The sequence below is a fragment of the Melopsittacus undulatus genome, chromosome 16 (genome assembly GCF_012275295.1).
Source record: "Melopsittacus undulatus isolate bMelUnd1 chromosome 16, bMelUnd1.mat.Z, whole genome shotgun sequence".
NCBI lineage: Eukaryota > Metazoa > Chordata > Aves > Psittaciformes > Psittaculidae > Melopsittacus > Melopsittacus undulatus.
Genome location: NC_047542.1, coordinates 5345060 through 5360280, shown reverse-complemented (window position 1 = coordinate 5360280; position 15221 = coordinate 5345060). Strand labels below are relative to the sequence as shown.

Below are 15221 nucleotides of genomic sequence, written 5' to 3'. Positions count from 1 at the left end.
TGCCGCCATTTTGTCCAGTGAGGAAAAGCGGAGCGGGAGTCTCGCTGAGGGTCGAGTCGGCTGCGAGCTTAGCGCGGCTCCCTTCGGGCGCCCTCCCTCCTGGCATCGGTGAGGAGCTTCCCCTCGGAGGGCGGGGGGGAGGCGGCACCCGTGGTCCCGGTTCTCGCCAGGACCGGATGGACGCGGCAGTGCCCGGTGGCGGCAGACAAAGAGCGGCCGCCATTTTGTAGCTGTGGGCCGCGGGCGGTGGCTGCGGTTGCGTTGAGGAGAGCCGGGCGGGGAGGACGCGGGTGGGCCATGGATCGCCTTGAGGAGCCCGATCGCTGCCTCTCCTCCGTGGCCACCGAGGCGAGGAGCGGCCGGGCGGGACGTGGAGTGGAGCCTTCCCTGCCGCTCGGTGGGAGCGCTGCTGCCTTCCGCCGTGCTGAGGAGGAGCCGCTCCGGAGGGGTTCCCTGGGCGCTCCGGCCGTGGCCTCCGCCGGAGATGGCGCTGCTTTTCCCTTCAGCGAGTGCAGCTCCCTCCGGATCCCGCTCCGAGAACAATGGAGCTCTTCTCCCACGCGGCGCTCCCTCTGCAGGCCCGGCCCCCCCCCCCCCCCGTAGTGCGGGAGAAGGGGGTCCAGGGAAACATTCCCTTAAAGATAGATTAAAAATAAACCAAATTCTCTAAAGGACTGAATTTGCGTCACGATTATGGTATAGCAGCTAGGGGGTTTGTTTGGTTTTAAACATTCTCCTCCCCCCGCACCCTCCACCCGCCCTTCCCCCCTTCTTCACAGTATTTCTATCATCCGACCATACAATTGTTGGAAGTTTCTAAGAAAAGTAACCGAAAGAATTACTCCCCTTGTGAATGAATAAACACATGGTGTGTGTTAAAAATGTATGAACTTACATTTTGCTTTCATCCTAGCGATGCATCGTGACTCTTGTCCGCTGGACTGCAAGGTTTACGTGGGTAACCTTGGAAACAATGGCAACAAAACTGAACTAGAGCGAGCTTTTGGCTACTATGGACCACTGCGCAGTGTATGGGTGGCAAGAAATCCTCCTGGCTTTGCTTTTGTGGAGTTTGAGGATCCACGAGATGCAGCTGATGCAGTAAGAGAACTAGATGGAAGGTAAATGTGATTCCTAACTCTTTGGCTTGCCCGGTGAAAATAACACTGTGGGTAGTGACAGTTTAAATTAGGAAGCTTCAAGTAGCAAAAAGAAGGACTTGACACACTTGTTGTGCAGTATTTATATATGTGGTTATAATAAGGGTAGTCTTAATAGAGCAGGAATAGCATTGGAACAGTTAATTTTACATTTTAGAGCCAGAATCCCAAGTTAGATGTGACTTGGACCTTCTGGTGTGCATTAGTTAAACTAAAGATGGTGTTACTATAAAGAGGCAAAGCTGATCAGGGCTCTTTGGTTCCTTTGCCTGTTTTAATAGCATGGCAAGCCCTAGAAGTGGCCAAACCTTTTGTCAGTCGTGCTGGAGATAACACTTTTAGACTAAATACTGTCTGCTTTGACTGATACACATACAAAGTGCTGTGTGCTTGCCTATTCCTTTTTTTCTCTCTCCATTCCCTAGGTTCCCTCGGGCTGCAGCCTTCTCCCTGGCAATCCTAATGGATGTTACTCTCTCTTCCCAGAACCCTCTGTGGGTGTCGTGTCAGAGTGGAGCTTTCCAACGGTGAGAAGCGGAGTCGGAACCGTGGTCCACCCCCATCCTGGGGCCGGCGTCCTCGAGACGACTACCGCAGAAGGAGTCCTCCTCCCCGCCGCAGGTACCCAGGGGCACAGTACACTCCTAGAGCTGTTGGCACTGTTACCACGTAGCATCCTAGAAGCAGGCTTTTTTTAAAAGCATGTTGATGGATAACGTTCCTCTATCTGATCCCAATTTGGAGATGGCAAATGCTTAAAAGAAAACCCCAAGCCCCCACAAAATCGAGGTGAACTTGTGTTGAATGTTGGCTTTTGTCCGTAGGTCACTGTGCAAGTTGGTAGTCAGCGCCCTCTATCCTGGATTTATCCACGTTCTCCTAAAATCTGCTCATCTTCTAGTCACACTTTCCCTTTCTTCCCCATACTTCAACTTAGGCTGTTCCTTTCCTTTATTCCATAATGGCAAAACATGACATACAGCAGCTTAGCATTTCCATACAGATGTTGTTTCTCTGCTTTGTTTGTGCAATTTAAATCCTTTCCGAGTAGGCAGCTGTTTAGTAATAGATCAAGTAACAACAGTTGCTCTAAACATCTTGAATCTCTACACTTTAGTGGTAGCTTGCAATTAAAACTTCGTGTGACCGTCCTGTCACTTGAGGTTTACAAACCCAGCTCGAAAATATAGCAGGATTTTTGGGAACTGACCTGCTCTTGGACCCAGACTACCTTGTCTGGTGGTATAAGACTACAAGGTGGTTTTTGCGGGACTGAATTTACCTGTTGCAGGTGAGTGAAGTCCTCCCAAGTCAGGGTTTGGAGCTGTTTAAAAAAAGAAAAAAATAACACGTTAGGAGTATTTGTTAGCTACTAGATGGTTGTACTGATGGCTTGTTTTTCATTTTTTTTATGCTTTTTTTGGTCCATCTATTAATAAAAATGAACCCGTTACAGAGTCACCATCATGTCTCTTCTCACCACCCTCTGAGTCTGCATTAGCCAGTCAACTAGCCCTTTCAGCGTCATGTGACCAGCGCGCCCCATGCAGCTTGGCTGGTGTCGTTTCACATGACCCAGGCATGGCCAGTCGTCAGGTTGCACCGCCCTTTGGTTCCCGAGCATGCTGTTTTCTCTCAGCCTTCTCTCCAACCTTAACCAAATCGGCAGCAGCCACCTCGACCGCCCACCCAATTCCCGGCCAATCAGCTCAGCTGTTTATTTACCAAATGTCTTCACAACAACTACAGCAGCAGCCTTCGGCTAACAAAAAAGCAGGAAAAATCCACAACACCCCCTCCGCCAACCAACTAAATACAACGCAACATCTGGCAAAACCTTTTCAGCAAATTCTTCTTGGCAGTCAGTCCGGCAGCCTCACCTCACCATTTCTAGCTTGTTGAAACCAAAAACTAGTAAGTTTTTCCTGCTTATACAGTTTACTGCTGGTTAAAATAAGGAGTAAGCGGCTTATAAGTAATTACTTTTCTCAATCAAAGGCTGGCTGTGCATAATTGAGTGGTAACGTACATATGTTGCTTGAGAAAACTTTTAAGGGTGATATGGAAGCTCTTACACTGTGAATAACGTACAAACCAGTATATTTGCATGTGAGATGCCAAACTAAATTTGTAATAAAGCTCTAACCAACTTAGCTTTTCCTTGCCAGACAAAAATCCTATCACCTTTAAATGGTTTTACTAACAGTTTTCAAAACTTAAAACAATGACTTTTTGGGATGAACTGGGCCAAGCTAAGGTTATTTTTTTATTTATTTTTTATTTTTTATTATTAAAAAAATAGTCTAAACACACTCGATGGCATTAAAATGACAATCACAAATATGCAGTTCTAATGTAGCACTTAATGGCATTATCAGTATTGACCCTGAGCGCATTTTCACTTTTTTTTTTTTCCCACTTGATATCTCTTGTGTCTGGTTCTGGACCTTTTTGGCTTGCATGGGTTCCAAAACATTTGCTCTGTGCTATCTGTTTTTGTTTGGAACCACTCGTGGGACTTTGGTGTGGTGTTCTGGGCAGTGTATTTAGTTGAAATGGGAAGTGTTGCAGTGGACAACTCTGCTCTGAAGCATTCTTTAGTTAAAAGTGAATTCCTGGTTGGAAATGTGCTGTTCACACTGAGCTTTCGTTTACTGCCTAATCTTTCCATGCCTTTTACTGGATGATGGATGCCAGTTTTTCTTGGCACGTTCCCTGGGCCCAACAGGGAGTTTGACAAGTTGGGAAATGCCTCACCCATTAATGCTAAAAAAAGTGATCAAAAGTCTCACATTTCTCTTTCTGGTTCTAGATCACCACGAAGGAGAAGCTTCTCTCGCAGCCGCAGCAGGTACATATCAGCTAATTCCAGCATGGGCTGTTTTGGGTGGGAGGCTTAAAAGGAGAAACAAACTGGGCTGGCATGGTAATTCGGTGTGGGGGGGACTGGGTTTGCTTCTGTCATGTTGCTGTGTGGAGTTAATATATTTACACAGCTACTTGAGATTCCAGGGCTGGGATGGAGTTAATTTTCTCCTGAGCATATTCCACAGAAGGGTTGTCAGTGGAAGGATGTAGAGAATGGAACGGGCGAGTTCTGTAGTTGTCCAAAGCTCCTACCAGTTGATCAGTGTCTCTGTCAGTGTGCTGCTTCGACCAGACACAGCCACAAGTGCCGGTGATGCTGAACACAGGGAGCTTGTTCTGCTGTCACGCTGCAGGCTGTTAGGTGACAGTGGTGTAACATTGGGGTCTCTGCAGCTTCCTGAATTGCTGTAGCATAGGAGCATTGCTGTACAGGCTGTGTCACTTGTGTACGTGCTATGGCCACAGCATGTTAGCAGAGGTGCCTGTGCTCACAGTCAGACTCTGAACAAACTGCTGCAGAGGAGCTGATACTCGTTCACAGCGTGACTTAAGCCACATTGTATGGCTCAGGCTGGTTATTCAAACCTGAAGGAAAGGCAGATAGCATCACCTTAAACAGGTTTCTCTGGTTGAGTAGTTAAAAGGGTTTTAGAAGGGTTTTTAAGAAGAGTTTTAACTACTCGAACCCTTCACTTCCTGAAGGGAAGCTGCTCTTGATAACCAGATTCAGCTTTGCTTTGATGCTGTAGTCATTTTGTGTTGTAATCTTCAACAGGTCCCTCTCCAGAGACAGAAGAAGAGAGAGATCACTCTCACGGGAGAGGAACCACAAGCCCTCTCGTTCCTTTTCCAGGTCTCGCAGGTAAGATGAGTCTTATAATGGCTATTTGTTGTGGAAAATTCATGCTTCCATGGAAAATTCATGCTTCCATGTCTTTGGAATACTAGAGGAGGTTGTGGTGTCTTAGGAGGTTCATCACCTTGAAGACTAAAATCCTCAGTTTTATTAAGCAAAGGATATTTTTAAATGCATAAATGCCCTCCACCAATTTGGGTTGGGGTCTTTAAAGCAAACTGCTGCTCTCAGCACCTGGGCACTAACATGTCTCCTCTCCTACAGTCGTTCCAGGTCAAACGAGAGGAAATAGGACTGTGAGAAGGAGCTGTGTACAGGAAGCCCTTAGATCTGAGGCCAGGAGGAGTATGTACAGAACATTGTTTTGTTTTGAAACTTCATAAAGCTTGGTGCATTTTTAAAATGTTTTAGCTGTTGAACTCGCTTTGTTCCTTGTATCTTGTAACAGGTGGCAAATGTAAAGATGTGAATCTGTATATGGTTCTGAGCAGATCCTATGATTTGTAATAAGCCCTTTACAATGTACCATTACACATGGCGTGTGCTTGTGCCGAGTCTAGGCAGTGTGTGTTGCGTGGATAGAAGAGTACTTCAGGTCTTGATGTGCTGGGTGGGGTTTGTGCTAGGATTAGGCTCTTGGGAGCAGGGGGCAAGGAAGGGGTGTTCACTGTGGGAGTGTGCCTGGGAGTGGTGTCTGCTGAAAAAGATGTAGATGCTTCATAGAAGAGTTGTCAAATGGTCAGGAACGGGGAGTGTGTGAAGGGAATGACAGAGCTGCAGCTGTATCCAGAGCTCTGGTTCTGACTTCCATTACCTGGAACGGAGCTGCTTTATATTCTGTGGAACATAAACTTGTAGCCGTAGGGTCAGTTGACTTTGTACTTTATGTCACTAGAGTACTCAACTAGGTGATTGTTGATTGCCCATCTATTCCAGAACCTCTGAACAGACCAAATACACAGCAGAACTGACAGCTGGAGTGGATGTCTTGGGTGTGTAATGGTACATTGGGAAAGCTATGATTTAAACATTTCTTTACTGTACAAGAATTTTCATGTCACTTGTAAAATGTCTTTTGTGAGATCCTTGGGATTAAAGTTTTGGTTACAACTTGTTGTTCAGTATTTGACTTGAGTACCTGCTATATACACTCGCATCACAGAATGGGTGCTGGGGGCTCAGGATGCAGCTGTGGGTTCACATGAAGATGTGCCCTGTGGGATGGAGTGAGGTGTCATGCACCTGTCACTGCCACAAGCATCTAATACTACTATTACTGATGCAGCCAAGCTGAGCTTAGGTAATGCTGACTTGACTATGTTGGCAAGCTCTGGGATGCTGACTTGGAAAACCAGCTGGAGATTCAAATTTTCACAATGGTCTTGGTGTCCTGGGGTTGGCAACACAAGGATTATTCCTCACATCTCAGTTTTGAACCAGCTGCAGTGTGAGCTGAAGCTTTGTGTGAAGATTTCCCTTGGACTATAAAGCCCCACAGTGTGGCTCAAGTGTGGTCATGGCTCCCAAACTGCTTCCTGGCTCCTTTTTTTCCCCCAGTATCCAACAGAAGATGAGCTGCATCTATTTACATCATGTGAACTTAGGTTAAATCTGTCATGCTAAGTAGCCATGTGGCTTGATTTCCTTTGTAGGGGTTAGGCTGGGACAACACCAAGACAAATCTGTGATGGATGCAATGCTGCTCCTGCAATGCTGCTCCTTGTGCTGCCTGGAAGAGGGGCTATGGAAGAGATGTGTGTACAAGGTCTAGTTCAGTGTCAGCAGCTGGGGCAGAGGTGTGACTGCATTGCCTGCTGAGGGCATGTTGATTTATTCCGTATTTAACTGGTTTGCACTACTTATGGTAGGAGTCAATGGTCTTACAAGTCATCTCCAACCTAAATGGACCTGTGGGTCCCTTGACCACCAGTTTAATATCCCCCGGCCCAGGCTGTGCTGTCTCTTAAACACGGGTGGTGTGTGTGCAGCCAGGCACGGCCCTTGCACAAGCAGGATCTCCAGCCTGTGGAGGAGGCTGGGCCGGGCTCAGCAGAGCCGTGGCCGCACTGTCGCGGTTCCCCAGCAGAGGTCAGGGCGGCCTCACCTGCGGTAGGAATCCTGGTTCCCAACGGGCTTTGGTCCTGCCGGAGCAGCTGCTCCGGGAGCAGCGCAGGCTCCAGATGAAAGGCTTGGGAGGATGTCATGTGCTTTGTGCAGCGGCGTTCCCGGGTTTAACCCATTTGCTTGTAGGAGAGGGTGACCAGCCTGGGAGCACTGGGGTAAAGTGATGAAGCTTCTGCTTGAAAAGTTACTGTGAAACTGAAGTGAGAAAGAAATGTTTGTGTTCTGGAGCCAGGGACATCCCTGTCATCTTCCCACAGATCCTCAGACCAGGAAGAGGTGCTCAGCAATCTGTCCTGGCCAGAGGAGGACATGCACTCACCAGTGGTTTCCTGGCACAAGGAGCTGGCTCCCCCTCCATGCTCAGCACCAGCACTGCTCTGAACAGTGATGGGATCTCTGCTGCCTGTGCTCGTGAACTGTCTCAGCCTGGTTTTACAGTGCTCACACCAAGGTGCTGAGCTCCTTTGCTGACTGGGGAGAGCTTCAGATGCCCCTGCTCTTGCCCAGCAGAAGCATCCTGAGGCTAACACCGAGCTCCTCAGATGCCCATCAGTGCAGCATATGGGCACAGCCCTTACACACTGTTAACTCCCCTCTGTTGATGTGCAGCGTGTTCTTTTCCCACACTGTCCCCGGGGAGAGCATTGTGTGCAAATGGCTCTGTGAAGAAAGGGAGGTTTCATTTCCTTTTTATGTACATGCTGCTCTTTGTTCATGACAAAGAAGATCATTGTAAGAATGTGCCTTGCACTTAGAAAATTGAGAGGTTGGAGATGTTCATTCCTTCCCTGGGGTATGTGGCATCAACCCTGCAACAGGTTCAGCTGACCCGGGTCATGGATGGGTGTGAAGCTGCCACCCTACCCAGCACCAGCAGTGGTTGTAGTTAAGCCCTGCTTGAGCTGGGAGCTGGTGCAGTTCACCCCCAGCCCGGATGTGTTTCCAGCCACACTGAGCTGTATTCTGATGGATTCCATACTTGCTGCCTTTGCAGTGCTGCTGGTTTGAAGTCAGAGGAGGCAGCAGTGACGTTGCTCTGTGCACTGGAACCTCCCCGCAGCACCCGGAAGGGTGGGTCATGCCTCTTATCTCTGACCAGCTCCTGCTTCAGAGGGACCTGCCAGCAGAACTCACCCCTGGAAGCCACTGACTGAGGTTCTGCAGCTGTGATCCCCTGCTGGTACCATCCCTGCTTCCAGTTTTCCTTCCTTTGGCTCTCCAGCCCATGGCCCTGCAATGACACAAAGATCCATGAAGCAGCTGACCCCTGGACAAGCTTCTTCCTATTTCCACTGGCCTCAGCCCATGTCCCCACAGCCATGTTCAAGTCAGACCCTCAAAATCCCATCCCAAAACGTGGGCTACATCAGGAATCACCCTCCTCTGGTGCTGCTTAGCTAGCTAAGTGCAGAAACTAGAGCATCAACCCCCCTTGCAAACCAAAGGGCATCTCCAGTAGCTCCAGTTCAACGTTAGACCCGGCGGAACACCCAAGACCTGCCACAAAGACACAGGCCTTGGGTTCCCACACAAAGAGCTCCAATTCCCCACCTCGACCTGCCAAAACCAGGCAAAAGCAAACAAAACCAAGACAGTTTTTGCCTGACAGGCGTGGAGTGCACAGTGCTGGAGGTGCAGCAGCCCAGCCCATGCAAGAAGGGCTCTGGCTTCCTACAGATCCTGTCGCTGTCTGTTTTCTGTTTCAGTTCTGAAGCTTTGCTGTTGGTTACATTCTGTAACTTCAAGCAAACACTGTTGTGATTAAAATAAACACGAGCTGCAGACAGATATAAAATGGGCTCTGCAAGAGGAACGCTATGTTCCCAAGTGATTCATTCAGCTATTATTTAATACTTTAGGCTCTGACATAACTTCTAGCTGAACAAATCTCCGCATTGAGCCGAGCGGTGGCTCTGCCTGCTCCCCTGGGGAATTGTAGCTGTTGGGTTTCCAGTGGGAGTCATCCCACTTGGAAACGGGAAACGTGTGCATCCTTCCCAGCTAGATTGTGCCACTGATCCCACGGCTGTTACTCCACAACCTCCCTGTGGCTCCCCAGGCTTCACCCTGCTACAGTCGCAGTCAGATTGTCCAGTCCTCTTGGCTGGACAACAGGCAGACACGGGGTGATGGCCCAATGCACGAGCACACAGAGCAGCCTGGTGCTCTGTGGCCCTGGTGAGCTGCCACCCTCCCTCGGGAGCCGCAGTATCAGGGTGGAGCTGTGGTATCAGTGTGGGGCACCATGTCCCCACAGTGTCACACTGGGGATCACTCCCACCAGCTGTGACGGGACCATTATCTGCGCCCTGTGCAGCCACGGCTTTGCCCCTCAATACTGGGCACTGTTCCGTGGCCAGGGAGCTCCATGCTCGGCCTTCCCCCCACTGCTGCTGATGGAGCCTGTGCTACGGAACGTTTGTGACTCACCCATTTCATGGGATCATGGACTGGTTTGTGTTGGAAGGGACCTTAAAGCTCCTCCAGCTCCAACCCCTGCCATGGGCAGGGACCCCTTCCACTGGAGCAGCTGCTCCAAGCCCCTGTGTCCAACCTGGCCTTGAGCACTGCCAGGGATGGGGCAGCCACAGCTTCGCTGGGCACCCTGTGCCAGCGCCTCAGCACCCTCACAGGGAACAGCTTCTGCCTTAGATCCAACCTGAACTTCCCCTGTTTCACTTTGAACCCATCACCCCTTGTCCTGTCACTGCAGTCCCTGATGCAGAGTCCCTCTCCAGCATCCTTGTAGCCCCTTCAGACACTGGAGCTGCTCTAAGGTCTCCCCACAGCTTCTCTCTTCCAGGCTGAGCAGCCTTAGAAGACCAAAACCAGTGTCAGTCTCCACCAGTCACTGCAGAACACTCACAGGCTGCAGCACTTCCTGTGCTGGCAACCAGGGGATGGATCAGCTTTACACACACTGCGCTGCTGGAGCCCCAGCTGGAGATAGGCTTCAGGCACAGGAGGCTGCTGCTCCTGCCAATAGGAATGCTTGGAGCTGACCCGTTGACATGTCCCACTTGGAAACTCGTGGCTGAAGGTTCTCATTTGGAGCCAAGAGTTCCCCCTGCCCAGGGTCAGTCTGACAGGGACTGGAGGGTGTTTATTTGCCCTATTGTCACTTTTGGGATTCCTGTTTCATGTTTCACAGCATCCCTCTCCCTCAGTGCCTCTCTCCTGCTCTCCTTGTGCTGTGTTACAGTTGGGCAGCTGTAAATGAGGGCTCCAGAGGGCTGGAGCAGCTCTGCTCTGGAGCCAGGCTGAGAGAGCTGGGCTGGGGCAGCCTGGACAAGAGAAGGGGAGACCTGAGAGCAGCTCCAGTGCCTAAAGGGGCTGCAGGAAAGCTGGAGAGGGGCTTGGGACAAGGGCCTGGAGGGACACTGGAAACTGGAAGGGGTCAGGCAGGTGAAGCATCCTTCGTGTCTCTGGGGCTGGAGCTGGTGATGGAGCTCAGGGTGTTCCTATTTATCAACATGGGACAAACTTAAGCTCTGCAAATAGCTGGATTTCCATGCAGGGACCCGACCTGGGAGCGGGGAAAGCACCACAGGGACCCCCCAGCAATGAGAGCAGGGACCGGCACCTGAGGTTTGGGGTTCAGTGCTGCAGAACCTACCCCCAGAGGCCTGCCCGGCTGTCACCCACCTCTCCCAGGGCACAGGGTGACTCCTGCACCCGTCAACCAGCTCATGGGGACACCCCAGAGGCAGGTGTGAGAGCCCTGGGCTCAGGCCGATGGGCACAGACTCGAGGCCCTGAAGCAGAGCCCCATGTCTGCAGGCAGTGGAATCCCTGTTCAGCAGGACCCCAACCCCATGCACAGGGGATGGGGGGAGGCTTTTGTTATCTCTCCTAACAAGGTTTTATCTTCTAAGCTGGAAATGGGCTCTTAATGAAGTGCTCCCGCTCCAGCAGGAGCCTAAATGGAGGCAGTGTTCGGCTGAACGGCTCTTCCAGCCCAGCAGAGGCTGTTTTCCCATCAGCTCTTTGAAGTGCCCAATGAAGTGATTTGCTCCTAATAGGATTTTCCCAGGGAAGAAAGGCAAGGATGACAAAACGCTGGATGCTTCATTAACTCTGCCCCTCAAAGAACTGGGATCGTGTTAATCGCCTGGTTCCCTGCCACATCCAGCCCTTGTTTGCTCCATTTATGAAGGCATTTTGATGAGACACCGGAGCCAGCAGAGTGGAAATTGAGTCCCAGTGAGCACAAATGGGGGATGAGACAGTCCCAAGGATGAGGCTTCTGCTTACTGGAAATAGTCCTGGATGCCAGAGCCAGGCTATGAATTGGGTGCTTCATTCGGCCCCTCATTTCCATCCAAGATTGGGTTCACAGTCATTAACGTAATTGCTCCACTGATGTTCCAGGAGGAAGCTTTGTGGGTTGGGGTTTCTCTGCTGGCAGCACAGGACCTCATTGTCCAGCACCCACTGAGGATGGCAGCAGGTACCTGGCTTCCAACTCAGGCTCCTTTGTCTCCATCACCCCATTTGCTATGACCCGGGAGCATGGCAGGACCATGCAGACAGCTGCAGAAGGGCATGGATGCTGCACTGGGAACCACAGCAAACGGATTCCAGCCTTTGGCAAAGCTCCTTCTGGGGAGTAAGGGCCATACAAAACCCCCACAGGGTTTTCTTGCAGCCAGTTCTTCTCTCCTGGTGTCCCAGCAAGGGCAGGGGAAGGACAGGAACAGCTCCAGGACATCCCACAGGATTCACCACACAGGTGGGAATAACTAAGTGGAGTCTGGAGCAGAATTCCTCCCATCCCTGCAGTGCAAGGGGTCCCCAGCCCTTGGCAGCTCTCAGTGCAGCCAGGCCCATGGGATGCTGTGAACCCATGTGGCTTCTTCCCATGGGATGACACAGGTGGCACAGTGCAGGGATGAAGGATTTGCTGCTCCCTGGGCAGCCTGTTCCAATGCCTGAGCACCCTGTGGGGCAGGAATTGTTCCTCAGCTCCATCTAAACCTGCCCTGGTGCAGCTTGAGGCCGTTTCCTCTTGTCCCATCCCTTGTTCTATCCCTTGGCAGCAGAGCCCAGCCCCTCCTGGCTCCATCCTCCTGGCAGGCACTTGGAGGGAGCCATCAGGTGCCCCCTGAGCCTTCTCTTCTCCATCTGAACCCCCCAGCTCCCTCAGCCGTTCCCCATCTCTTGTGCTCCAGGCCCTGCACCAGCTCCATTCCCTTCTTCAAACCAGAACCCAACTCAAGCTATTCCCCAGCTCCGTGCGTAACTCCCACCCCCATCCCCACATCCCCTTATGGGTGGGAGCTCCCCACTGCTCCCCATGTCCCTATGGAGAGGATGAAAGTTGGTGTCAGAGGCGATGTGCCCGGACACGTTCCCTGTTGGAACACTGAGGATGGGCTGAGTCACAGCCAACTCCCCACCATGAATAAGCTGCACCAGTCGCTTCCTCCCTGCCCCACATCTGAGGGTCCCACCTCGGGAGATCCCCCTGGGAAAGAAATGCTCCTGAGGGCTCCCCAAGCAAGGCCTGGCATTGAGGTGCTAGGAACAAGGCTGCTTTGAGGGCTACAAAATACATTATGAATACATTATTAGTACATTGCTTATATATTCCTGTTGCTTCCAGGCATCAGGATGGGTTTCCAAGCAAATGATAAGGACAGATTCTCCCACCACCACCCGTCTCCTGGTGAGGGTTTGGGACACCCCTTGAGGAGGGAGTCACTCGTGGGAGATGTGGCAGCTTTCCCATTGTGACCATAGAGGCAGAGAAGGGAACACCCCATCTACTGGTGCTGGTTCTGGTGCCCAGTCCTGCTCCTCTGACCTCCTCTCCTCTGTGTTGTTGGACGTGATGAGTCACCCTGGGACTGGTTATTTAAAGTTCCTGCACCACCTGCTATTAATCACTCTTCCCACCTTTTCTTTTCCTGCTGATGCTGCTGCAGACCCGACCATGGACTCCCTGATCCTGACCCTGGCTCCATCCTTTACCCACTTCCCATTTCCAGTAACTCCTTTGGCACCGATGCTGGTCTGCACCCACCAGCAACCTGCGTCCCAGCACTGGGATGGGACCTTCACCCCCTGAAATCACAGGGAGAATCCCAGAGCTGCTTCCCTGAGGGAAAACCTGTGCCTGGTTTGTTTCCTCCCGGTTTTGCCCTGGAATGAGGCATCTCTGTGTAAAGGGGATATTCCCATCACCGGGATGGGCGGTTTGTGTCGCGTCACCTCTCCCGAAGCGCTGCTCTTGCATCAGCGGGGCTGGGGCTGGCTGCCGGTTGCACAATCGAGGCCACTCCTGCTCGTCACTTCGGGCGCCCATTTGAAAAGCTGCCGGGTCCGACAGTCCCATTCCCTTCTCCATATTTGGGAATGGGCTTTGATCCCACTGAAAGAGCTGCTTTAAGCACCGAGCATCCCCTTAGCAAAAGGTGCTGCACCTGGGAGCCCCAGATTGCAGCTGGCACCGACGATGGGGACATGCCCACAGCACTGTGGATGGGGGCGGGATGATGCTGGGTTTCCCATTGGTGCCAGTCGCATCCTTCCGCATCCAGAGGGAGTGAAGCAGGGAACGGCAGCGGGAGCAGCGCTGGGGGCTGGTGAGGAATGATCCATCTCTGCGCAGTGCCATATGCAGCCCTCTGCAGTGCGGCTTTGAAAGCTGCTCTGTGCACCAAGAGGAAAAATCATTCCCTCATGGAAACACCCCTGTGGGAAAGGCTATTCCAGCTCAGCCCGTCCTTTCCCTGTGTGTTATGATTGAAAAGCAGGAGGGATCTGGGAGCATTAGGCTCCAGACCTCAGATTTCCAATATGGATCATGTGCATTGCGTGATCCTCATTTAGGATGTTCGCACACTCCCCATCCTCCTTTCCCCTTCACACCAGCCCATCCGGCGGCACCAAACGCGAGTACCTTGCCCCAGCACCATGAGCCGTGGCCAGCGATGACAGAGGCTGCAGCACACAGCAGCCTCCAGCCTGACATGCCCGAACGTATCCTCCAGCTGGAGCCGGTGGGAAGCTGCTGGTCCAGCTTGGAAGTGCACGGGGGTGGGTGCATGCCAAGGGTCCTGCTCAGCACCGCGGCCCCAGGGGCTCTTGAGGGTGCCTGGCGTTCCTAAAGGACCGCTTTGCCTGGGTCTTTGTCCCTGGAAGGAGCTGTCACTGCCGGTGCTCGTTGTGGGTGCAGCTCTGTGGGGTGATGCTCACAGTTTATGCCGTGCTGGGAGGGGGATGCAGAGCACAGACCCCCCCCCCCTGTGTGCGGACCCCGAGGGCACCAGCCTGTGCTCTGCCGGGCACGGACGGACCCATGGAGCAGGCACGGGGCTGGTGCCCTCCAGCCTCACAGGTGAACCCGCTCTGGGTTCATCCCTGCCTGTGGACTCGGGGGGGTTCCAGATAAGCCCCAGATCCCCCCACATCCTCCCTGTGGGCTCCTGCAGGACATGCATGGGCTTGTTCCTCCTCATCCCTGCCCGGCTGAGACCAGCAGCTGCTTCCCAAAGCACTTTGCTCTGGCCACAACTGGAAGAGCAGAGCCAGGCCCTGAGGAGGAAACCGGGGGGAGAGCAGAGCAGCCCCTGGAGCCGGGGCAGTGCCATGGGTCCAGGGAGCATCATCCCGGGGTGGGCACTCCATGGAGCGGAGTCAACCCTTCCTTAATCCTTTGTGCCACAGGCACCTGATGGGCAGGACAGTCCGGGTGGGGGAACGCTGCCTTCTCCGGACAGATAAAGTGCTGCTCTGTAGGGCTCCTGAGGTCACCCTTGATGGGGGGTCCCTGTATTCTCTAAGGGGCAAGTGCCTCCATCCCCTGGCGTGAGGGTCACTGCAACCCCCTAGGAAGGGACTCCCTGTATCTCCTAATGGGGGAGGTCCCTGCACCCCTCATAGGAAGGGGATCCCTGTATCCCCTGTTGTCCGTTCATTCCCCTCGGAAGAGCTCCCCTGCACCCCCTGATGGGGGGGTCTCTGCACCCCCCCCAAGCAGGGTTTCCTGTACCTCCTTAGGGGGATCCCTGTATCCCCTGCTGCAGGGTCCCTGCACCCCATGGCACGGGGGTCCCTGTCTCCCCGGTGTGTGAGGCTCCGGGGCTCCCCTCTCCCCCCCCCTCCCCCCCACAAGAACGGGATTCAGGGGGCAGGGACCGGCCTGGGCGGGGCGGGGAGAGCCCGGTGGGAGCGGGGAGCAGCGGCGAGGCCCCGCCCCGCAGCCGGTA

The 15221-nt window shown here is 52.7% G+C and overlaps 1 protein-coding gene across 2 annotated transcripts; it reads left to right on the top strand.

Moving 5' to 3' along the window:
* SRSF3 (serine and arginine rich splicing factor 3) lies at positions 1-5994 on the top strand. Of its 2 annotated transcripts, XR_004550334.1 has the most exons (7): positions 2-108; positions 914-1121; positions 1647-1781; positions 2617-3074; positions 3973-4011; positions 4804-4890; positions 5149-5994. XR_004550334.1 is itself a non-coding variant. In XM_013130990.3 (6 exons), the coding sequence occupies exons 2-6, from the start codon at positions 916-918 to the stop codon at positions 5174-5176; spliced, it is 495 nt and encodes a 164-aa protein (XP_012986444.1). In that variant the 5' UTR covers positions 1-108; positions 914-915; the 3' UTR covers positions 5177-5994. The 2 variants fall into 2 exon arrangements, 1 of the variants encoding a protein (XP_012986444.1); XM_013130990.3 differs by lacking the exon at positions 2617-3074 and having other exon boundaries at positions 1-108.
* Positions 5995-15221: the final 9227 nt, after the last annotated feature.